Raw genomic sequence first — 24,619 nt, 5'->3', positions numbered from 1 at the left:
GTTCCTCACTCTCTTCGCCTCACATTGCAGCTGTTTTGCCCCTTGAGGAGGAACACAGATGATGATTCTATTGGCCTACCTCACCTTGGAGGAAAATCAACAAAAGCAATTCAAAAGAAATTACTCAAAGCCAAATATTGCAGCTGCCACCATGCCTGCTTTTTCTCGAGTCAGGCCTAGTATTCCATCTTTAGAGGTAAAACTGGTGCCACCAGAGCGCCAGTCTCTCACTGGCGTGGGCTAAGCATAGGCAGAGAGTGAGACCAGCTGGTCCATGACCAGCTCCCCCCTTTTCCTGCCTAGTCCAACATTTGTCCATTCTTTCTCCTAGCCTGTTTTTCATGTGTTTGCTTACAGCCAGATCTGCTTTCGCTATTGCAAAGAAAGATGCTCTGGATAGAGTCGCATTTGCTTCGTGTCCGTTTGTGCTGGAACAAAATTTTGTCACACTTCTAGTTTGTGTTGGTTTTTTTTTTTTCCTCCGTTTACTGTGTATGACTTCATTTTGCAGAAGGAGGCCAGAAAGCTTGTTTTCCCACTACCTGCCTTTGATTTTGCTCGCCCGCAGCCCGAGGGACGAGACCCGGCCGCACCGCCCGCCGGACCGAGCGAACCGCGGAGAGGGAGCCGGGCCTCCCGCCCCGGGGGGCGCTGGCCTCGCCGCCGCGCTCGCCGGGGGCGCGCTGCAGCGCGGCCTGCGCGCTCCCCGCGCGGCGGGCGGCTGTGGCGGGCGCGGCATGGCGGCACCGGCGGGCCGCGGCGGGGTGAGGGGGCGGCGGGGCTGCCGGGCCGCGTCTGGAGGGGGCCGGGCCGGGCCGGAAGCGGGCGGCAAAGTGCTGGCGGCCGCGGCAACACCGACCCTGGGGCTGCCGCCCGGCGCGCCGGCTGCGAGCACCGGTGAGGGGGAGCGTGGTCCGCCCGGGCGCTGCTGCGGAAGCGTCGTACCGGCGCCGTCAGCGGTTGCTGCCGGGAGCCGGAGCTGAAGCACAGCGGGGAGCGGGGCGCCCTGGCGGCGCGATCCCGCGTCCCCGCCCCGGGGCGGCGGTGGTGGGGCCTGCGCTGCCGCCCTGGCCTGCCGGGGGGGCCGGGGAGGGGGGATGTCGCCGGCCGCAGGGCCGCACGGCTCGGGGCGTCCTTTGCCGCGGGCGCAAGCGAGTGTTTGCGCATCGTTATGTTCATCCGTATATTTTTTCCCCCGAGTGGGAGCTCCCGGGTGCGTCCCGCTGCCCTGCGGCACGGCTCCTGTGCGCAAACACAGGGTTTCCTTGAGGCGGCGGGTACCGGGTGTGGGGCGGTCTCTGGGCTGCAGGGGCGCTCTGGCTACGTTCGCGCTCAGCTGCGCTTCGGTCGGTGCTGAAACGCCTGGAAACCTGTGCCCAAGCTCACCCTTTGCATGGAGCTGGGAGCAAGTTCCTTCAGACTCTGAGAAAATGGAAACCAACAGCTGGTATTTGCATGGCAGAGTTGGGGACTTTCATACGGGTGGGACGGATGAGTATTCACCATGGGCTGCTTGCGTGCAGTTTCCTTTGTTGTGGGGAATAAACGATACAAATTAATTCACTTTTTAGTTGTTTTGTAGAAGGTAACAAAACAGGGGTACTGCAGAACACACGTGCTACTGCACAGGCAGTGAATGCTGTATAAAAGGCTTTTTTTTTATTGTAGTTTTCTAAAACATCAGCTATCCTAAGCGTTTCATAATTACTGCCGCAAGAATGCAGGAAACGGTAAAAGTAATGATCTCTGGCCTTTCCCAATATATTTTCTGCTGTACGGTGCACTTGTATGGTGTGACCAGTCCTGAGCAGTTTGCTGGACGCCGCTTAGAGTGTCCTCTGCTCTGTCTGTGTAAATGGCACTTTCTGTCAGTCTTCAGCATGGCCAAAATCCAAGTGAGAGATTTGAGGGCTAATTCTGCAAACCCTTCATTGCACAAGGTGTCTCATTTGTTGTGGGTCAACAAACCTAAGTAAACGTGCTAACTGGAACCTGCACCAGCATATGGAGTTACGGGTTTTCAGTGCAGGTAACGCTTGCTGCGTGCAACAAGCTGCCGTTGTTTCAAATGGGAGTAGTGCTGGCCCTAACCCAGGGGCAGGAAGGTTCACGGCCAGCTAATCCTGGCTGCTAGAAGCTTATTTTTAGTTCAGAATTAGCTGAGGTTCAGCATGAGCAGTGTGAGGGAGCGTAGACCAGTTCATGGTGCCTCTTTCAGGGAACAGCTTCAAATGATATGGGAAAGAAACAAGTGGTAAGTTTGTGGATCCTTGAGTCTTACCAGTCTTACAGCCTTTTTTATTTCTGAAACCAACTGAATTTTTGGAGCATGGGGATTGTTTATTTGTGTATGCTCTTTCGATGTAATTACATAATAGAAAATCTGAAAGTAAACTGCGTTTTTCTAGATTGAAAGTGCAAGAGCCTAGTTTCAGATTAACAGGAGATGTTTATTTTTAGATTTTAGTTGTGTTTGACCTGCTGGTAAATATTTTCAAAAGTATATGAAAATTAGTGTTTATCATATTTAAAAGCCTTTTTCTTAAATAAGCTTATTTCCCTTTATTGCTTTTACCATTGGTTCTGAATTTACAGTTTCATTAAAAAAATACTGAACTTATGCTGTGTACTGTGCAAGTATATCGAATGCATAAATTATTGCAGTATTTTCATATTTAAATAGAATGACTGATGAGCTTTCCAATGAAAGCAGCTCCTTACATGAAAAGTCAAAAATATTCAAGGGGAGCTGAAATGCAAGCTGTGCCTCGCACGCAGCTGTTGAGTACGTGTCGCTAATGCAGTGCCCTTCAGAACTCTGGCAAAAGCGTATTATTCTTGTGTCTTTTACGTACTACTTTTATGTAACACCTCCATCAGGAGTCTCTAGCTATTAAGAGGCATCTATGAAGCAAACATACTTAGTGTGTTCTGACCGTATCTGGAAATAGCTGTTTCCGAGAGGTGACTTCACACTGACAGAGTTGACTTTTGTCTCTCTTGTCTTTCAGCGTCCACCTCGTGCCCTCCCTCCGGTGCCAAGGTAAAATCAGTTCGTTCTGTGGAATTGATCATGGTTCTGTACTGCAGTGTTTTTAAAAGTAATGAAATTAAGAGAAATAAGTTTAAAAAAAATCTGAGCAGTCATAAGGTCTTTAAAATGATTAATTTTCTTGCTAAGTTGTCGTCCCAGAACCCCTTACAAGGAATACAAAGCATTTTAAAGTTTTATAGAGGCTGAGAAATTTTACTGTATTACCTCAGTTTTAATACTCTGAGAGATAAACCTTTTAAAAGGTTTCAGACAAACAGCTACTTTAGTTTTAGTAATATTTACTTTAGCTTTGTTAACATCTACTTTACTTTTATTGATGTCCTTCTCGTTAATCTCTTCCTTCCCTCTTTGTTTGTTTCATATTCTTTAGTTTATTTGAATCAGAAATCCTTCAGAACAGGAGTTTCTGAAATTAGACTAGATATTCTTGAATAGGGGTGTAGGTATCTACTAGTTCGACATAGTATAGGAAGAATTTTGACTTTTTTTCAGTAGAGAAAGAAAGGCAATTACGTAGTTTTTATGACATGGTACTTCAGAATTCCTTCAAAGTACCTAAAAGCAAACGTGACGTTCATGACTGACGACATAGAAAGATAGTGTCTTTTAGTAATGTATGCACTCAAGTGTTTCATAACTTTTGTTGGTTTGTTACATATCAGGCAGTAAGACAAGTTTTAATTAGCTGGGTGGTTAAAGCTTTTAATCTGATCACAGCTAGCCAATCGAGAAACCGTGCATAGTCACAAACAAAGTGTTGAGTCGTGCCCTTAACCCTGTTGTACACGACTGTTCATAAAGAGAACTAAGAGTGGGGATAAGGAAACGAATCACAAAACCAACAGTGTAAATTTCACTATTGCGAATTGTAGTTGATTCAAAATTAACTTTCTTCTCATTGTTCTCTTTTACACTGCTCTTCAACACCTTTTGTCCTTACATGTGAAGTGGAAACCAAGGTGAGTTATTCTGTCATTGAAGGGAATTACAACATTGGTAGTTCCTTTTGATGCACTTCATCCTCTCGTTAGAGATACAGCCTTATACTTTTCCTAAATGCAGGCTGATGGTTTAAACTGCGTAGATACCTGCTCTGCCATTGCTAGAACTGTCTGGTTTGGTTGTTCTCTTTACTGTTTGCCAGTTCGATACTGAATCAAGGTAACCGAAATGTTGTCACTGTGCTTTAAACAAGAAGTTAATTCTTCAGAGCATTATTTAGAGGATTTCAGTTCTTCAGTTAACACACGTGCATGTGCGTGTTTAGCCTCTGTTGCACTTGAGGCAGATTTCTTATCCTGTTTTCCTGCCATTTGCTGTATTCCTCCTGCTTGTGTGAACTGGTGAACTTTCATCTTAGCTGTAAAAGGTGAAGGATGTCTTCACTTGTAAAAAGGAATCCCTTTCTTAAATAGCAATAGAATGGCTCTTAAGAAAATGGAGGTTTCTCCATGCTGTGCACTTACGTTTCTGTTTTGTGTTCTGTAGATGAAATTCCACTCAATCATCCCAAAAAAAGGAAACCCAAAGGAAAAACTCCATTAGGTAAGGTTCTGCCAAGACTGAAAACTGTGTGTGTAGTCCTCGGTGAGACCTGCACTGTAGCCAAGCTCCTGACAGATACACGGTTTTCAGTCTTGTACGCTGTTTTTGAGTAGTGTTCTCAGCTAATTTAATACAATTTATTTTATTGATCAACCGCAGTCTCTCTCCCAAAGTGGTGTCATTTTAGCGCAAGCCTGTAATGCTAACTGAAGTGACTTGTTCCATCCTCTGCTCTTTCTCCCTAGATCCATTTTGGTATGCTAGTACAGCACGTCTTGATACTGAACTAAAGAGTTCCTTTATTCCCGCTGTTTTTTCCTTTCTAAAATTTTTGGTTACTTCATTAAGTAGTGATTTCCAGCTGTAAGCTACTTACTTGTTAGGTTGAATGTGTTAAGTGCTTGAATTTTTGAATGAACGAAGAAAACTCATTTAGCAAATGGCTCAATTTCAGTGCTTGGCCAAACAAAGTTACAAGTTAGTCATTCCATTTTCATCGAAGAGCCTAAATGATGACTAGCACCAGAGCTTTTATTTTTACAAGAAGTGGATCTGCAGAACAAACATGTCATTTGAAGCAAGATTACAAGTCTGATGTATTTTGATGAAGCGGAATGTGTTGATAGAATCTAGTGGATTTCTGTAAACCAGCTGACTTGGGTCCATAGGATGGTTTGATGAATAAACCTCCTTTATTTGCTTAAAAGAGTGTACAATTGAGGCCTCACTGAAAGACCTTTAAATGCAACAAGTAGAGATGTTGCTAGCAGGGTTTCCCAAAGATCAGGTTTTGTTTGCTGTTTTCAGTGAGCTGAATGATGGTGCAAAGTACAGCTTGGCTTTGCTGGTTAATTTAGCATTTTAGCACAGCAAAGCTTTATAAAAGGTGGGAAAACCTGTGCTTGAAGCGAAAACAAAGATAGATTGACTTGTTACCATAAAAACTGCAGTAGTTGAAAGAGCTATAAAAAGGCAGATGTGATGTAAAATGGAGAAGTGACTTTGTCTTTCTCTTCTGATCATGCAAATTGGTGCTACTGCTAGAAATGTAGTTCCTCCAAAGCATAGTAATTCATCTCTCAGACTGGAGTAAACATCCTTCAGTGTTGTTTATTTCTGCTCCTCCTTTGTGGTGTATATTTTAACATTTAAATTTCGCTTTGCTATGACACCGTTTTGCCTTAGCACATACCTGTGTGAATCAGCTTGTAACAAAACTGTTATTTTTTTTCTTGTCCCTTGCATAGTCTTTGCTTGTAGAAAAGAAAAGTGTAGAGGTTCTTTCATCAGAAAGTTCTTCTACCACAGAGTTCTTTCCTGTGGTAGATTTCTCTCAATCAGTCCTCTGTTGTATGCCCAAATGGAAATTGTGCTACTTCTTGGATGCTTGAATTTCCTCCTGGGCATGAAACTGTCAGAATGAAAGGAGGCTTGTCAGTGACCACCTTTGTCTGTTCTTACCACATTTGTTTCCCAACTGTTATATTTCCTAGCCAATACTTTTCATCTCAGCTGTAAGCTGGGCAGGTAGAGACGTTCTGCACAATGTAGCAAAAGGCAGCTTTTTCTTGCCTGTTTCTCAGCAACGTTTGAATTAAGGTTGCTGGATCTTTTCATCTGGTTTGCAGATGGCATCGTCCAAGCAGCGGTTCGTCGTCAGTCTGAAAGCAGTGAGCCCTTAACTCCTGAACCTCATGATGTCCCTCCTCAGAGGAGACGCAAGAAGAAGAAAGTACCTACTGGTATGTGAAATAACTGTAGATTGGAAGGAGCACTGAGTAAAACTTGGTGACACAGAAATACCATTGGCCAACTTGTATTTTGGCTTAAAACATTTCATGTACTTAAACCAGCTGAAAGTAATCTCTGAGTGAATGGTAGCTTAGAGTTTCAGTTTCCGATTTCAGATTCCACAGGGTACAAACCCTTATGCAAATAATGGCAGCACCGATTTGGAAGTGATAGAAAAGATCCTTTGTATAATACAAAGCTCAGAAGAGCTTCACTTTTTTGCCACTGTGTTTATAATAACTATGTATTTAAGTGAATGTATTTCCATTTTTGAGAAAGCTGTGAAACTTTCATGCGATGTATTTTAAATCTTCAGATTCTGAGACCTCTTTTACCCAGCAAAATGTTGCATCCCTGTTTCAGAATGGAAACGGCATGGATGTCCGTGAAGCTGAGGAAACAGTGATCCGCAAACAGAGAAAAAGAACGAAGTGAGACAAAACTAGTATAGCTCGTAGTTTGGAGTAACTGTGATATCAGTGTGGCTGAGTAGTATTTTACATTGTCGCATTGCAAGAATGTAAAATCTTCCACAGTACCGTTCAGCCTCTGCGATAAATAGTACGTGAGCAGTTCCTTCCAGGATTAGGATGTAACTTTCTTCCCTTGCTTGTTTTATGCGTAGCTGGATGCATTACAGTTCTCAATATATTTACACGAGCCTAATATTTCAGTCACATACCTGAAAAAATTAGAATGCATAACTGCTTTCTTTCATTCTTACTATCTTTTTCTTAATTCTGTGAGAAACTTAACTGCTTTCTCATCCTTTTTATTTGCCTTTTCTCCAAGATCTGTGCCTTTAAATCATTTTAGTCACCCTTCTGCCAAAAACATCCATCCACTTTCTTGGCCTTGCATTTAGTTTCTGTATTTTTTTTCTTATTGTTAATCTCTTGATATGTATTTCTTCCAACCTTATTGTTTTGACACAGGAAGGAATTTAAATAGAGAAAAACACCACAAAATCAAGGATTAGCTTTAGGTTTTAGTAAACTAATTCCATGAGAACTTTATTCCTTAAAATTATAAACAGGGGTAATATGATACAGGTCAGTAGCCTGGTTGGTTTTTGTCAATCAAGGTAGACATGTTAAACGTTTATAGGAGCTTTCAAGTTTTACATTTTACTTCTATTCTTTCTCTGCCCCATTGCATGTTCTGCTCTGACAGGAAACCTCAGCCAGCTGAAATGCACTGTTCCAATGAGCTGGAAGTGGAGGAGGAAGACATCATTGAAGATGAGCACAGAAAGAGTCCAGATCAGCAGCCTGTGTTTGCTGCTCCCACTGGAATTAGCCAGCCTGTTAGCAAAGTGTTTGTTGAAAAAAATCGTAAGTACATCTTGTGATTTAAGTAATTTAAGGACATTCTTGCAATTAAAGGAAGCATTAAGGTATTTAAAAATCCAAATACTGTATTGGGAAGTATTGGGAATAATTACATATTCCCAAATACGTATTGGGAAGAATTAAAAAACCAAGCAAACAAACCAAAACAGACCCCACGTTTTCCAGAACAACAATTATTTGGAAAAAATATACATGATAATTTTTCAACAGTGAATGTTAGAGCTGCTATGCTGGTGCATTTGGTTGACTTTTATAATTCCATGGTGTGGGTGAGGAAGGCTGATAGTACCCACCTGAGCTTATTTGACCTAATACTGTGACAGTACCTTGAGAAGAAAGTATCATGTACTACATTGCAAAAGTCTTTCATCTGGAAGTGTTTTAGTGCTTTTTTGTTTGGTTGTTTTTTTGTTTTTGTACCAGGGAACAGTGAGTAATTTACCCAAAGTGCTTTACACATTCTTAAATCCATAGCCTGGCACACCGGGATGCATCACACTGCTGGAGGCATCCTGATATGAATGTAAGCTGACCAAGAGCAGGAAGTGGGGAGAAGAAATTTTCTGGTGGAACTTCTGACGCTTACAGCTTTTTAAAACTAATAAGTATTAATGTAGAAATGATGATGGAAGATAACAGTATTCTCTTAAAATTAATTTCCTCATCCTTTCAGGGCGTTTCCAGGCAGCTGACCGTGCGGAATTGATTAAAACCACTGAAAATATCAATGTACTTATGGATGTGAAGGCTTCATGGACTACCAGAGATGTTGCCCTCTCAGTGCACCGAAGTTTCAGGTGAAAGAGAAATGTTTTGATGTAAAAAAGCAGAAATCAGGGTTGTTTTGGTTTTTTCCTTCTCCCCGAGAGCACCTTTTCTCTATCATTGTGATGTTTTTATTTCTTTTGGATATTCCTAATGGTGGTTTGGGATGTAACAGGTATAAAGTTTCTCAGTCCTCTAGCTTTTGGTATTTGTTGACAAGAATAACTATTTCTAATATGTAGATATCACATGTGGCATGCAACTTAAGAATAACTAAGGAAGTCATATTGCAAAGATTTAGACAAAATCTGAAAAGCAAGAGATTGTTCTGATAACAAAAATATTAGAGACCTACAGAAAAAATGTGTTACAAAATGAGATTCGCCCATCAACTATGCGACCAGAAAAATACCTGAATTCAGATGGCTTGCAAAGAGAAATCCTGTTGGTGAAAAAGAGGGAGGGTATAGCTTGCACACAACAGAAAAATTTGATTAAATTTTTTTTAATATGCGATCATGTTGTGATACAGAATGGGAAGATGACTGCCATTTTTTTTTCTCTGGTGTATTTTATCTGGAAGCTTGCCCTTCCTTCTCAGCTTTTTCTTAGCAAGGAAGATAATGGAAAGTCTGACTCGAGGACAAGTTTAAGAGCTTGTGTAAGTGTAAGGGGCAGTGGTCTCAGGAAGCTACGGGCAGTGAGTGAAAGTATTTGATTTCCATAGAAGTAATGAAGTCAAGTAGTGATAGGATCAGGCAAAACATCTCAGTTTTCTTTGTTAGTGCTCAGGTTCTGGTTCAGTCTGTCAAGGGAGAAAGCAGAAGTCCCATTGCTTGGAATTTTTAAAACTAGATCAGAAAAAGCAGTCAGAAAAAAATCTGTGAAAGACTGGGATCCTGTCGTGGCAGCAGGGTTGAACAGATGGATTCACAGGCCTTTTCTAGCTGTAGTTCTTTGCTAATTCAAGATGTTAAACTTGTCTAATGTTCTTTTCCCGTTCAGGATGATCGGGCTCTTCACCCATGGCTTCCTTGCTGGATATGCTGTATGGAATCATTGTCATCTACACTTTGGCAGGAAACCAGCTTTCTGCGGTTTCTAACCTGCTCGAGCGGTATAAGACACTTGCATACCCAGCTCAAAGCCTGTTCTATTTGTTGCTGTCTGTCAGTACAGTCTCAGCCTTTGACAGGTAAAATAAGTTTGTATTTGAAAGATGTGTGTGATTTGTGTGCAATATTTCCTTTCCTTCCTGTGGCACGTTTTGATCTGCGGTTGATGATTTAACGTGATAAAGAATGATTTTACGCATGGCTGGCTATACAGATCAAGGGTGTACCTGTGCATTTAGACCTTTGTTACTCGTGTCTCTCCATTGCCTGCAGCCTTGCTTCAATGTGCTGGTGCCGTTTGTGTGGTCATGAGGTGAACCAGATGGAAGAGCTGACCTGTTGGGTTTTTTTTTGGGCCAGGGGGAGAGAGGTGGAGAACAACTAATATTTCTGTCAGGTTACTTTTCATGGATATCCATTCCCCAGTCAGGTTTGCAACGTAGCCGTGTAAACAGTTTTCCTGGCTTAGCTGGGGTTTCTGCATTACAGCTTAAGAGTGGGAGAATACCATAAACAGAGTAGATTCATAGATGTTATAGATGTTTCTTTGTCGGTGACGTGGACAGTGGCATGGAGTGCACCCTCAGCAAGTTCGCCGATGACACCAAGCTGTGTGGTGCCGTCGACACGCTGGAAGGGAGGGATGCCATCCAGAGGGACCTCGACAGGCTGGAGAGGTGGGCCCGTGTCAACCTCATGAAGTTCAACCAGGCCAAATGCAAGGTCCTACATCTGGGTCGTGGCAATCCCAGGCACAAATACAGACTGGGCGGAGAATGGATCGAGAGCAGCCCTGAGGAGAAGGCTTGGGAGTACTGGTGGACGAGAAGCTCAATATGAGCCGGCAATGTGCTCTTGCGGCCCAGAAGGCCAACCGCATCCTGGGCTCCTCAAGAGGAGCGTGGCCAGCAGGTCGAGGGAGGTGATTCTCCCCCTCTACTCTGCCCTCGTGAGACCTCACTGGAGTATTGCATCCAGTTCTGGAGCCCCAACATAAGAAGGACATGGACCAGTTGGAGAGGGTCCAGAGGAGGGCCACGAAGATGATAAGAGGGCTGGAGCACCTTTCTTATGAGGACAGGCTGAAAGAGTTGGGGCTGTTCAGCCTGGAGAAGAGGAGGCTCCGGGTGACCTTATAGCGGTCTTCCAGTACCTCAAGGGGGCCTACAAGAAAGATGGGGAGAGGCTGTTCAGGAGGGCCAGTTGTGATAGGACAAGGGGTAATGGTTTTAAAATAGAGGGAGGTAGATTCAGATTGGATATTAGGAAAAAATTTTTTACCATGAGAGTTGTAGAACACTGGAACAGTTGCCCAGAGAGGTGGTGGATGCTCCATCCCTGGAGACGTTCAAGGCCCGGTTGGACGAGGCCCTGAGCAACCTGATCTAGTTGGAGATATCCCTGTTCCTTGCAGGGGGGTTGGACTAGATGACCTTTGAAGGTCCCTTCCAGCCCTAACCATTCTATGATTCTATGATTCTTTTGTTTACAGATAGTTTTCATGGCAGCTTGATAAGCCAGGAGAGGAGTCAGTGCTATGGAAGAATTGTGACTTTTTTTTTCCTGGAGTGGTGGTGGGGAGGAGGCCTGAGCTATTCTTAATTGTTCCCATACTGGTGTAAGCTACGTGAGCAGTTACATTAGCATATATCAGCGGACACTGAAATGAATGGTAAGGATTAGAGAGGGGACAGATTCTCCACATTCTCCCTATTCCAGAAAGGACTGCAGTGTGAAAGCTACAGACCTCAGGGAACATCCTCCTTAGTTCCAGTCTTTCTTGGATTTGACATAATGGGGACTATTGCCATGTGTGTGGGATATCGTTGTGTATTAAGGCACTGTAACAGAGGCAGAAAAAGGTATCTTGCAAAAAGTAAAAGAACAATAGAATACTGTTTGAGGAACAATATTACATCTTGCTGGGATGTGTTAATGACACTTGGTTTTGTTCTCAGGATTGATTTGGCAAAAGCATCAGTTGCACTGAGAGGCTTTCTTACCCTGGACCCAGCAGCAGTGGCCTCTTTCTGTAAGTATTTTGAAGCAGCTAGGAAGTTGCCCAGAAAAGATGGTGAATGGGAAAATTCTACATACTGTTTTCAGTGAAATCTCCTCTCTGATTATTTTCTGCTTTAGAATAAGTGATTTGTTCAGTAGTTGAAAATAGCATTCAAAGGTTATGAACACTTTGCTCCATTTTTAAAGCATTTGCAACAGTAGCATTAGTGGGGCTGTTAATGAGAGAGTTCTTTTCCCACTTCTGAATACAGAACACAGACCTAGCGAAAAACAGAATCACAAGATGCTGCCTTTGATGTAGCTGACGGATTGCAAAAGTGCAGAAACCAAGTTTTGAATGCATTAGGGGAATGCTAAGGAGAGAGAATGTGAATTAAAGGAGACTATCATTGGAGTCAGCAGAGTGAAGGGAAAGAAAATTTAGTGATAATTATGATGTCATGATGAGACAGCATTTTGGGGGTTTATATCTGACGCTACTAATTCCATTTTTTCCAGTGTACTTTGCTGCTCTTATCTTATCCTTAAGCCAGCAGACGACATGTGACAGAATTAACCTCTACACACCACCTTCAGAAAATGGCAGCATCTGGTAGGAAACTTAAGAAATCACTTCTGTAAATTATAACATATCTCACTTAGCAACCTTAGTCGAAATCCTGGTGGATTGAAAAGGTTATACACACACATAAGGAAGTATTACTGAAGGATTTCATTATTCAACCTGCCTCAGTCTGAGCTTGTTCTGAATCTTAGATAATGTCACTGAAAAATGAGAACTCAAGGATGGGTTCGATCATGTCATTTGCAAATCTATTAAACCTCAAACCAGAGCCTGTTGGAATGATGCTAAAAATGTCATCTGGCAGGAACCTTAAGAATCTTAGAATTGGGTCCCTACTGAGGTAACCCTTTTGTGTTCAAGGGCAGGATATTCTGTAGAGTGTCAACACTGTTTTGAAGGAGATAGTCTAATCTGTCCAAGAAATTAATGTCATGGTATTATGAAAAAGTGGTATGTCTGCCATAGGATGCAAGGCTTGGCAGATACAGCTGGCATTAAATGTGAGGCATTGTTTCATGCTAGGAGATCCCATCTAAAACTTCCTGAAGTAGGAATTTAATGAACTTAAACTCTAGTAGCACAAGTTTTTTAAAATAGACCAGGAGAAGTAGTACAAAAGCATTTACATGAAAATTTTCTGGTTTGCGCAGTTAGATTTCTTCTTTTTTTTTTTTTTTGAGGGCTTCTATAAATGAGTTGTTATAAAAAGATTCTAGTAACAAATCACAACCTGCTGCTATGACAGTAAGAAGTGTCAGCTACTTAAATCATAACTTCCCATAGCCTTAGCTCATCCTCCTCACAGCATCTGTACACAAATCCTTGCTTCCAGACAGACTTTACTGACTTGCTATTCACTTGCCTTCCTGCCTCGTGAGGAAGTGCTTAAAAATAACATTGACAACATTGTGTGGTGTCTTTCACCACAGTAAAATTTGACCATGAATTTTGATTTTTATTTTCTGTCTCTTGGCCAAGAAAAGGAATTTGCTGTTGAAATCTACAAGAGGACATTTTCTGTGAGATAATGGGGTTTCTTAGCTGAGTTACTCTCTTTGGTAGTTACTGTCTTTACCAGCCCTTTGCAACACAAGACCATCAGGAGGGTACAAGTAGTTCTGTTTCCACGTCTGGCTTAGCGAGCTTGTTTTTATGATACTCTGTTGAAATGAGTGTTGTAACTTGCATGTAACAGCAAACCCCTGACTGATGGGTGATGTGCTTTTCCCAGGACGGCAGGTACAGAGGAAGAAATTGTTCAGCCGTGGGTTGTGGTGAATCTGGTAGTGTCTATTCTAGTTGGGACAAGTTGGATCTTCTTGTCTTACCGACCAGAGCTAGACCACAGTGAAGGTAGGAAACATTAACAGGCAAAATATTGTTTGTTCAGGCTTTTACCTGCTGTGCTCTGCACTTGGTGTTCAAGACTACTTCTGAGACATTTTGTGGCTGAGGGAGAACAAGCATCTCCTAGCAACTTCCCAGAGCAAGTGCTTCTTAAGATTCTGGTGTCTGTGTTTGGTTTTGTAAAGAAAAAACAGTAAAAAAGAAGTAAAAGCCTTGTTTGTCCTGGCTGAAGCAACATGAATTTTGAAACGTGAGTGTCGTGGTTTGGGCCGGCCGGCAACTAAATGCCACACAGCTGCTCGCTCACCGTCCTCCACCCCAGGGGTTGAGGAAGAGAATTAAAGGGAAAAAGGGAAAGAGACCCCTGGGTTGAGATAAGAACGATTTACTACTAATAGTAATATATGAATATATACATATGTATAATATATAATATACGAACAAGCAATGCACAGTGTAATTGCTCACCACCCAGTAACCAGACCTGTCCCATCCCACACTAGTGATCCCAAAACAGATAAGTCCTGACACTGCAATCCTGGACAAGTGACCTGAAAAGAGATAGAGAGCACTCTGAGAGTCCAAGAGTGAAATCCCGGAAGATCAAGGGCCCTTCTTTCCGGCTGACCCTCATTTTTATACTGGACATGACACTGCATGATATGGAATATTTCATTGGCCAATTTAGTCCTCAATCCTAAGTCTAAGTTCAAATCATAAGGGGAGTCATGGACCCTCTGTCCCAGCCATGCTCCCTCCTATCCTGTTGTGCTCCTGCACGCTGGCAAGAACACGCAGCTGAAAAGCCCTTGATGTCACAGGGCCAACTACAAACATCAGTGCGTTATCAACATTCTTCTCATAAGGAGTCCCAGACTAAAACCAAAACACGGAGTTCTTCTGGCTGCTGAAAGGAAGAGCTAACTGTCCCAGCTGAAACCAGGACAATGAGGGAGCACTGCGGTGCTCCAGCCCAGCCAGCAGCTGAACTGCCACATGGCCCCTGGTGGGGTGGAGAGGAGAAAAATGTAACAAAAGGCCTGGGGGTCGAGATGAAAACAGGTTGAATGCAGGATGATACTGCATATGATCAGCTGCTAACATCGTCACTAATTCTATTAATTTTAGGGGGCAACAGTAGTTTTCTAAAGACAGTGATGGCCCTTGCCATTGCTGACTTGTGGATACTACTATTGGGACAAAAAGCAGGAAGCTTGGGGGAATGCCAGAGCACTTTTCAGGAATAATGAAACCGTATTCAAGTGAAACTTTTAAAAGAAAATATAATTCTTTTTTTCTCTCTTTTAGAACTCATGTTTCATACTGAAATCGAGGGATTTCCACAGGGAGACATCATACCCAGAGTCCAGCCATAGTGTGGAACAAGCATCTGCAAATATTGCAGCTGTGACTGATGGCTCAACATGTTGTGTATTATAGCCATGTATTATAACTTTCATAAAGAAAAAAAAGTATTTTTATATTGTATATATTTGATTTTGATCTTTTTATGTATGCTACAATTTCCAAATGTGATTGAAAACTTTTTATACTTTCGCTTTTTATTTACAAAGTAGATTATCTCTAGTGCATAAAGTCAAGGTGATTTTGTAAATACTGCTACCTGTGTAGCCAAAGAAACTAGGTGAATGTAGAAGATCAGGAATTCAGTGCTTTTCCAACTGCTGTACAGTCTTCAACAACCTGCTTTCGTTATTGATGCTGATAGCGGTTTGTTTACCTCATTGGCTAAATAGTCTCTAGAGATTATAACAAATCTTAGGAGAAAAGTAGTCCTAAGGAAGATTATAACAAAACAGAGTTAGGCAACATTGAACCCATAAGAGTTAAGCATAAAATAATCTGGGTTTAGTTGTCATAAAAAGTATTTGCTAGAATAAGGGATTGGATTGTCAGGGATTTTGTTGAATATTCCTTAAAAGAAGACACTTATATTTTTCTTCATTTAGTTTCTCTTGACAAAGATCTTGATGATAACAAGTTCTTTCAAGTTGATGTAGATCCAAGAAACAGAAGTTTTAATATTGCAAACAGTTTAGTCAGCCAATGAATACCTAATCTTTTAATCAAGCAGGGCATTTTGGGTTGCAGCAGGATACATGTATGCCCTATGATTTGTCGACAGTCAGGATGCATAACTATTACAAAGCCATTCACAGGAATATTGTTCTTCTGATATTCACTGCTCTTTCTAAAGAAACTTGGATTTCACAGGTGGTTAAAAATGTTCCTGCTTCTTCCTATTTTGATAGAGATTGATGTCCCCCAAAAGGATGTTTGTTGTTTTATGTAGATGGAATGGAAACTTTTTCTAAAATTACAAAGAAAATGCTTACTAAAGCAAAACAAAACTGCAAGAACCCGCCTTCTATGTAGTGATAGTAGTATAGTGGCAGTTGATGGGTTTGATGATGATAGCCAAACATTATTAGTCGTTTATATGTAAGTGGCAAAATGAAAGCATTGCAGATATGAATAAATACAGGGTATTGCAGGATGAAACAATCTCTGTAGTAGATGTGGACAAGAGCTAGTTTGAAATCCATTTCTCAAGAAGACACCACCTAAAGCCCCAAACCTATTGTACATGTTACTTAATATGCATTGATGTTGCGTTGTTTATTTAATGTGTGTGTCTAAGTGTGGTTGTAAAGGATGGTGCATTGTTAAAGATCCAGGGAGAATTACAGTGCTTCCTAGAGCGAAGTTCGGAGTACCCGATAAAAGACTTGGAGGCGGATGTTAAAGAGCCAGTGACTTTCTGTGCTGTTACCCCGAGTTGCTTTAAAACAAGGATGGGAGCGGAGTAACTAGGGCTGCTGCTTGCCCTGTTGGGGACCTGAGTTATGTTATGCCCATCCAGCAAATTTAAGTAAATAAAAATTCAGTGTTTCATGACGTTTTTAAAATGCTGTGTAATCTTGGGGGGTGGGGGTGGGGGGTGGGGGTGGGAAGAATCCTAACCGGAATTAAAAGACATTCCACAGCTGCTGGTTGCATTCTGGGGCGTTCATTTTGTTGTGGAAGGAGCTGTTAACCTTTTTTATAAATTTTTATGGCTCTTTTAGAGCTAAATTATGACTGGCACTGCATTGTACATTAAAATGGAGAGATTCCGAGTGCCACTTCCCCTTCAGTGTGGCACTGGAGGTTCTTGTGATGTGGCTGTAGGACATGGGGGATGAGGCACTACTTAGTGCTCCCATGTAGGTTGCCACCACATTTTCTCCAGATCTGGTGTGTTTGATTTACAGAATTGGTTGGGCTCCTAAAAATGAGATTAATATGGCTTCTCTTTGCTGCTTGACATTTCTGTCATCTTGGCACGGTAAGAAGTATAATTTTGCCCATAAAGCATGGAGCTCAGGCAAAACTGTGCTAAGGCATCAAATCAGTACAGGAAAAATTTGAATAACATCATCGCTTGATTTCTGACATTATTACCAGGAATAGGGCTTCAAGTATCCCTTGGACAAAGTGATGCTAGCCAAGAGCCAGATTTGTTCGCATTGTGAAATGCAGTAGTTCATTTAGATAGTTGAGCAGGGATTAAGTTAATGAACTTAATGGGATCAGTATTTCAAACCAGGCTTGCCTTCAAGTGTATCTTTTAGGAAGGGTCTGAGTATATGCATACTTAAATTAATGTGGTTTGAGGTTGCCATTTAAAATCACACTTAATAAACAATTTGATGGCTAATTACCTATTTTACAAAGTACTTTCATTCCATTAAGCCTTACAATGGAATATAACTGAGCTTTTCTGTTTAGTTACTTGGAAGGTTTTAGAACGAGCTTACAAAATTGACGTTTAATTACAAAACATGCAAAATCTGTAGAAGCCTTAACTGAAATATCTTTGTGCGTTTCCACACCATGTGTTTTAATGCAGTATTTTTGCATTAATGAAAAAATATTACAGATGTTAGTGCCATTTGTTTTTACATATATGAACAATTAAACAACTTGCTCTAAACTAGGTGAGAAATGATTGTACTACGTTGTCCTGTTTCCAATGATTAGTCTGTTTAAAAATAAATCGGTCTAATTTGTTCCCCAATGCTAATATTATGTAGAATATACAAGCTCTGAACAGGTGATTGTGGGAAAACATTTCTTATTTGTGGCAGTGTTGTAAATATGGCTTTGCTTTCTCTCCATCAGATTCCTGCTGCTGTACTGGTCTTCTGTGCAATCGAAATGGTACTGTAGACCTCTGAAAAATAGCAAGTAAAGTGTATTTCATCAGTTACCTAAAAAGAAGTATATTAAGGGGGGAATCTGATCGCTGTCTTTAACCACCTAATGGGTGATTACAAAGAAGGCAAGAGTCAGACTCAGGTTCTTGAGCTGCATAGTGAAAGGGTAAGCGGAAATGGTTGTAGGCAGCATCAGGAAAATTACCATTAGCTGCCACAGGAGCTTTGACAGTGAGGATTTGGAATGGGCTGAGGGGGGCCCATAGGGTTTGTCTGTGGGAGCTCCATCCCTGGAGCGGCTCCAGACTTGGGGTGGACAGAGCCCCATGGCAGCCAGAGCAGAGGCTGGACTCAGCGGGCCTCCACATTCCCTTCTAAGCTGAATTGTTCTTATTTTGCTTCCTAAAAAGCAGTCATTTAAAATTCGGTTAAATTCTAGGGATTTTTTTCTTTTAAATTTTACTCTCAACTCAGCTTTCTCAATGTGAAGCCACGTGGCATTAATTTGAAAAGCGTCTTAGTTTTTTTGGTATTGCTGCGGAGGGTTAGGTCAGAATTGCTAGCTTGTGTGTTTGCGGCAGAAACAACTTAAATGACTGAAGGCTTTGGGACAACAGAGTAAATGATCAGGTACGCATTGGTTGCTAAGCCTTGTCCTTTTTACTCACAGTGGTGTGGAAGGTTCTGTTGTATTCCTCAGCGCAGCTCGCGCTTGATAATGACCTGGAAGTCCACAGACCCTTGGAGAAAGCCTTTTCCCCGTGCTGGGAATGCTGTGTGCCCCTGGGTCTGCTCGCTCCCTTCACGGAGGGCAGGCAGGAGAACTCCCGGAGGGGCGAGGTGCGTTGCGCTGCCGCATGAAACTCGCCGGCTGCTGCTTCTCCGGCAGGTGCTGCTGGGGGCGTTTTTTTCCCCGATCCCTCCTGCCGTGCCCTCCGCGCTCCGCGTATTTCCCTCTCACACGGCCGCTTCGCGCCCGCCCTCCGCCGGGAGTCGCGCCGGCGCGGCACGGCCTCCGCGGAGCTGTGGTGGCGCCGCCATCTTAGGCTCGGCCCGAAGGAGGCGGCGGGGCCGCCCGCGGCCCCCAGACCCCGGCCGCTCGCCGCCTTTCCCCTCCTGCGCGGCGGGGAGCATGGCCGCGGTCCCTCGGCCGAGGGAAGGGGCAGAGCGGAAGGGCAGCACGCTGACTTCGGAGGTGCGGGCGGGGCCGGGCGACGGGCGGGCCGGGCCTGTCAGCCCCCACGGCGGCGACGGGATCGGGGGAAAGGAGCCGCTTTATAGCGGTTATATATATATATATATATATATATATGTATATGACTTGGTTACACATTGTAATAGTACATATTCATAACATTTCCCCGAAATCGTTGGCATATCTACATATTCAGTGTTATTCTCTTAAACGCTTAATTTTCTCTCGCCTGGCATGTAAATCGGTTCGCACGCTCAGTCCTGCGCCTCCGCCCCTTTCTTTGAGTCCGGCATACGTTTAGGGTCGGCGGTCCGGGAGTCGGTGGTCGCCATCTCCCCCTGCCGGAATTACCTTTCCCCCAGTTCCTGCTGCACATCCTGACAATCCGAAACATGGTAACAAAGTTTATACATTTTCTGGGATGTTCCCCCTTCAAGGACAAACAACTCTTGATAGGGAGTTTCTCAGCTAATCACTCTTGACAGCTTCAAGGTTGGTTATCCTGTTCTCAGACCTTGTGCGCACATCTGTCGTCTGTAGATACTGCAAACAGCCTACTAACTCTGTCGTGCAGTTCGTTCACAAAATGTAACCCCTTCCTCTTTGGATCACCTTACTGGGTGTCTTTGCAGGCTGGTGTGCCTGCGGAAGGGAAGCAAGGAGAGAACCTCATCTGGGGATGAAAAGGCTTTGTTCTTAGTGGGAGCAGAGCTGGATTCCTCTGCCTCTTCCCTTTGTTTGGTAGTGCAGCTAGTGCGTGCCTCTTCAGTAGCTGCAATCAAAACGAGAAACCCAGTCAAAAGGAAAAAAAAAATCCCCTATGTTCCTACACAGGAACAAGGCTATTTGCTTAATTCTGTATTTTAATTTATGTAATCTTTTCTTCAAACTTTAGATATCTAGAGTCCTGCCTAGCTAAGACAGTTTCCTGTACTGATTTGCTGTACTGTATTCAATAAAATGGAAGAGAGCATGGCTTTTCAGATTAATAAAGGCAGGCCTCACACAGATAAATGGTGCAGAGACAAGGAAAAAAAAAAATCTTACTTGGAATCTCACTTGGGAAGATAATGTTTCCAGGTGTGATGAAAAAAAAAAAAAAGAAGTAGTAGTAGTGACTATGATGACGATCAATGATGATAATAATGTTCTTGCATATCTTTTTTGCATCTTTCACTTTGGTGAAGTTGGTGTTAACATTTAATGTGTTTTCACATTTCAGTGGATCTTTGGATGGGTAACAGGTGTTATGTAGCTTTTCTGGCTTTGGGGCATTTACAAAATAAGGTGTTGCTCACTGTGAAATCTTAATTAGACTTGTAACTAATTGATGTAATAGGCTAGCAGATTAGGCAAAGAGACTAGACCATTGCAAGAAAAAAATTACTTGGATGGAAAATGTGTTTCTCTTAGCAGAATACAAAAGAATCTTTTGCATTTCAAAATATAGAAGTGTGGGAAGGAAAAAAATCTGTAGTATTTAAGAAAAGGAAATATTTTCAAGTGTTTTTTTCTAATGTGGTTAATCAACACTAACTATGGTATTAAGGCTACAGTGAGTGAAAGCAGCCACTCTGAAGGTTCAGAGTTCTTTCCTAAGAATTTTTGATGTAGGTATTCCTTTACTTACTGCTTTATTACTAGTGTGTCAAATTTTTTTGCCATGACCTAAACTTCAAAAGCCTTGTTAAGACCACGAGGCAAGATTTCAGCCTGTATTACTGATCTCATCTATTGCAGGTGGATTTCACGATAGGAGAAATACAGATTTAATTAATCTGGATTTGTGGGAATCCAGTAGTAATGGTGCATTCTGTAATCAAAATAAAACCACCACTAAATTGCAGGTAATTTCCTATGGGCTTTTTTGGCATTTTTCAGGAACTTCATGTGATTTTTGGATAAGTACATACATTTATGTAACTAATTTATGGAGTAGAAGCAGTTTTTTCATTTGGGAATGATCGAGGTTTCCACAGGAACCCAATATTCTTTCCTTCGTCCTATCTCAGGTTTCTGGATAGTTTAATTATGTTAATACTAAATGTTATTCTGCTGGCTGGCTATTAGTAGACCACCTCAATTTTCAGTGCTTTCTTTTTTGAATCCTTAAGCATTTACTGGTCTGTTACATCAAATAGTTTTTATTTATAGTATGGTTCTTATAGTCTTTTGAGGTCTGTCTCACTGGATGTGTTGTGTAGTATCTCTGAATTTTTCCATCATTTATACAGGATAGGGATGACCATCATCAGGAGAGATCATTACAGCTAGCTTAGTTGTTTTAGAGGTTTACTAGACAACCTAATATACTTGAGCAAAGCTACTTACTAGCATTAAAGACAGGGTACGTAAGTCACCTACTTAGGTATCTGCCTTGTGTCAGAGACATTCAGAACAATGGTTTTCAAATGCTTTCCCATGATCCTACCCGTCCTCTAGGCTAAAAACTGCTGTCGTAGCACTTAAGAGAAAGGAGAAGTGGGGAAATGAGAGGCAAGGTACAACGTAATAGTGGGGTTTTTTTGTATTTACTTTGTTCCTTAATAGCATCAAGCGGAAGATATTGTTTTCCTCTCCAATGGACATTTATTGCTTGAGACTCTTTAAAGTGAGTAGTTCATATAGCAGATCATGTAGATTCTGAGTAAATCACACTTTTCCTGTGTTCATCCATTCAGTCGTTCACAAATTGCCGCGGTATCAGACCAAGACAGTAAGAAACTCAACGGCATTGAGCATATATTCAGGATAATATTAATTAACGTAAGTTTCTATTGTTACAGGTACTTCATTATTTTATATAGCATTAAATGCTAACAGAAAGAAAGGTGGCAGCAAAAAAAAAACCCTTGTGTTGTTTTCACAAGTATTGTAAAAATAACAAATTTTTTCAGTGGCCGTGAGATTTGCAAACATCTAAAAGTTTTATAAGCCCCTTTGAATATGAAGTACCATTTCATTCCTTCCTGTAGATGGAGGAATCCAGGCTAGGTCAGAATCAGCCTAACAGTGAGAAAAAAACAGCTCTCAGAATGACTATGTAATTTTTAAAACATTTACATGTTTAAAATTAACACAGAAATATTTATTAGAATGCTAAGGTCAAGCACTCAAGTCACAACACTCAAGCTGGTGCTTTTACCATTACCTAAGACTCAGTTTTGTGAGCTACTGGGTTTTGTTTTTTGTGTGTGTGTGTTTTGGTTTTAAACTGGTACATGATTAAGAGTAACACTTGGTTACCTATAGTCTTCTTCCAAAGTGGAAGCCCTGGAGTACTCTGGTTATTTTTGCTGTTAGCATTTTCTAGAAATACCCCCTAAATATGTACCACCTTTGTATTTAACATTGCCACTTAATGTTTTCATTTCCTCTTACCAGGCATTCATGGATGCTGCTCTGAGATAGCTCTTGCGGTCTGATTGATCCAACTGGTGTTCATAGAATACAGGAACAATCCTTGAGAACAGAAACAAGTGAATGTTAGTGGAGTTGGAAAATGTGGCAGTGGGAAAATGTCAAAAATAGCCCCTATAAGCAGGACTTCAGGAAGTTTTCTGCTACAAGTCAGTCAAACAAGAAGTTAAGAAACAGCAGAGTGCATACATCGCAGCCCAAGAGAGAAGAGATACTGAACAGTCTCCACCAAAAGTTCATACAACAAAGTTTAAACATCTCAGCACTGTGGAAACCCCCTCGAGCAAGACATTTCACCAGAACTTTTTCACATTAAGGTATGACTCGGTAACAAGGTACAACCGCCAAAGATTTTTAAATGCAAACTTACCAAATAAGACATGGAACCGCTTTAGATCATGGGAAAAGTCATATAGACCCATTTATCCTAGGAAAATTAAAGTAGCAATGTAAGATCATACATAAACCTGTGATAAATGTGTCTTCCGTCACAACTGTGAGGCATTCCTCTCGGTTAACACACATACGCAAAAAAACCCTACAGCTCTGGGCAGGCCTGCCTCTATTGAGCCTTCCAGCAGCATATGGATTTCAAACTCCATACTGAGGATGATATGCAATATACATTCCAACTCAAGTTTTCCTTTTTGACTCATGGTTTAGAGATCTTATTACCAGTCTGAACAAACAATTTAATTGCAAGTTAACTGCATAAGTGCAGAAAGTAAAAAGGAATGGATTCATGAATCCCTGGCAGTTTGTAGAAGAAATAATTGTCTGTTGTTGTAAAGGAGCACAGCTGTGCTAGTCAGATCTCAGCTCAGCTGTGTGCAGCTGAACTAGCTCACAAAAAAAGCAAGCCAGAAGCAATTGCACTTTACATTGCACAGGTGAGAGAGGAAATACTATTGTAAGGGATTTGAGTTAAAAAAAAAAAAAGAGGGGAACCAGTTCACATAATTTTCACTTTACCTCAGGCTACAGAGTCAGCATTCAAACTCCCACAAATCAGAGTAGTTACTCTGAAAGTCCTCCAGCAAGCTTACTTTCTATCTGATACTTTGAAAGCTTAGGCAGTGGAGAGAGAGAGATTTCTGTGTCTAATAAGCATATCAAAGCTTCTGAAGTGTAGAGTGGGACTAGCTAATTCAGCTACAAGCACATTTTCTACCATGGTGAATCCTACTTTGGTGGCTGACACAGTCAGGTACAAAAGGTAGTTCCATGTTAATATGTAATTATTGCTTGAAATTAACTGTAAGGAAGTGAAGTACTGTATCAGAAACTGATCATTTTGTTTATCAAGGAGCTAAGCTTGATTATACCCACATTTAAATTATGTATGCTGTTTATTCAAGGCAACACTTGAAAAAGTAACAAGCTCCACTGCCGAATATCCAAGCCACTCCTCATCTTTAAAATTTTTACCCTGAAAATCTGCTTGAAGTAAAGAAATACTGTAATTCCTTATTAAAGATGAAAAACTGAGACAAAAGGAGATAGTTACCGGTACTGGGCACCTTCAGAGGATCAGGGCTTGACTTACCCAACTTCACTGAGGAAATCTGTGACAGAGCAGGAAGAAGTAAAAAAAAACCAAAAAACACCACAACACAGGTGCTTCAAGATACTGGCCAGCACTGTAATAGCTACAAACCTCCTTCTCCCACCTGGAAAGGCAACACTTCATTCCATTATACCAGACGATTTATTCAGTTGGTTGGAATATGACACCACAAAAGCTAAGCTGAACAATGAAGTCTTACCAACCGTGATACACTAAAGCCAAATCATTGCAGAATTTGTTCAAAGGGGCATAGCTAGCCGACAGAAACATCCATGATCTGCGTTTGTTCAAATGACATTACAAACAAGATTTGTTTGTTTTCTTATGTAGTTTAACATTGCTTTCATTTTCAGTGTCCCTGCATAACCTTTTTTTCCATTTCTACATTTTATGTATCGCAGCCTTTTTTTTTTTGTACTGCAGATAGTGACAGCGTTTACAGCTGAACTGACACATTCATCCCAGCTTGGCCAAAGCTTCAGATGCAGCGAGCGATGCAGGGGAGAAAGAAAAACAGGAAAACGCGCCTGTGAGCTGAGGGAGCGCAGAGGCTCTGAACCCAAAGCCCAGGTACGGCGAACGCACGTTACTCCGGTTCTGCCGACGCGGGGCTGCAGCTCCTACTTCAGCGTTTGGAGCGACGGAGGCAGCTCTCGATTG

General features: G+C 41.9%; 1 protein-coding gene across 1 annotated transcript; it reads left to right on the top strand.

Annotated features, from left to right (window-relative positions):
• Positions 1 to 1,097: 1,097 nt before the first annotated feature.
• On the top strand, positions 1,098 to 14,989 carry TMEM237 (transmembrane protein 237). The gene is given in 13 exon segments (XM_086615878.1): positions 1,098 to 1,181; positions 3,012 to 3,040; positions 4,536 to 4,600; positions 6,229 to 6,342; positions 6,708 to 6,822; positions 7,565 to 7,725; positions 8,417 to 8,540; positions 9,514 to 9,564; positions 9,566 to 9,703; positions 11,582 to 11,655; positions 12,144 to 12,237; positions 13,442 to 13,563; positions 14,866 to 14,989. Coding segments are annotated over 13 exon segments (1,239 nt in total). The 3' UTR covers positions 14,934 to 14,989.
• Positions 14,990 to 24,619: the final 9,630 nt, after the last annotated feature.

The sequence above is a fragment of the Tauraco erythrolophus genome, chromosome 8 (genome assembly GCF_009769465.1).
Source record: "Tauraco erythrolophus isolate bTauEry1 chromosome 8, bTauEry1.pri, whole genome shotgun sequence".
Taxonomy (NCBI): Eukaryota; Metazoa; Chordata; class Aves; order Musophagiformes; family Musophagidae; genus Tauraco; species Tauraco erythrolophus.
This window is presented reverse-complemented; position numbering and strand designations above follow the sequence as displayed.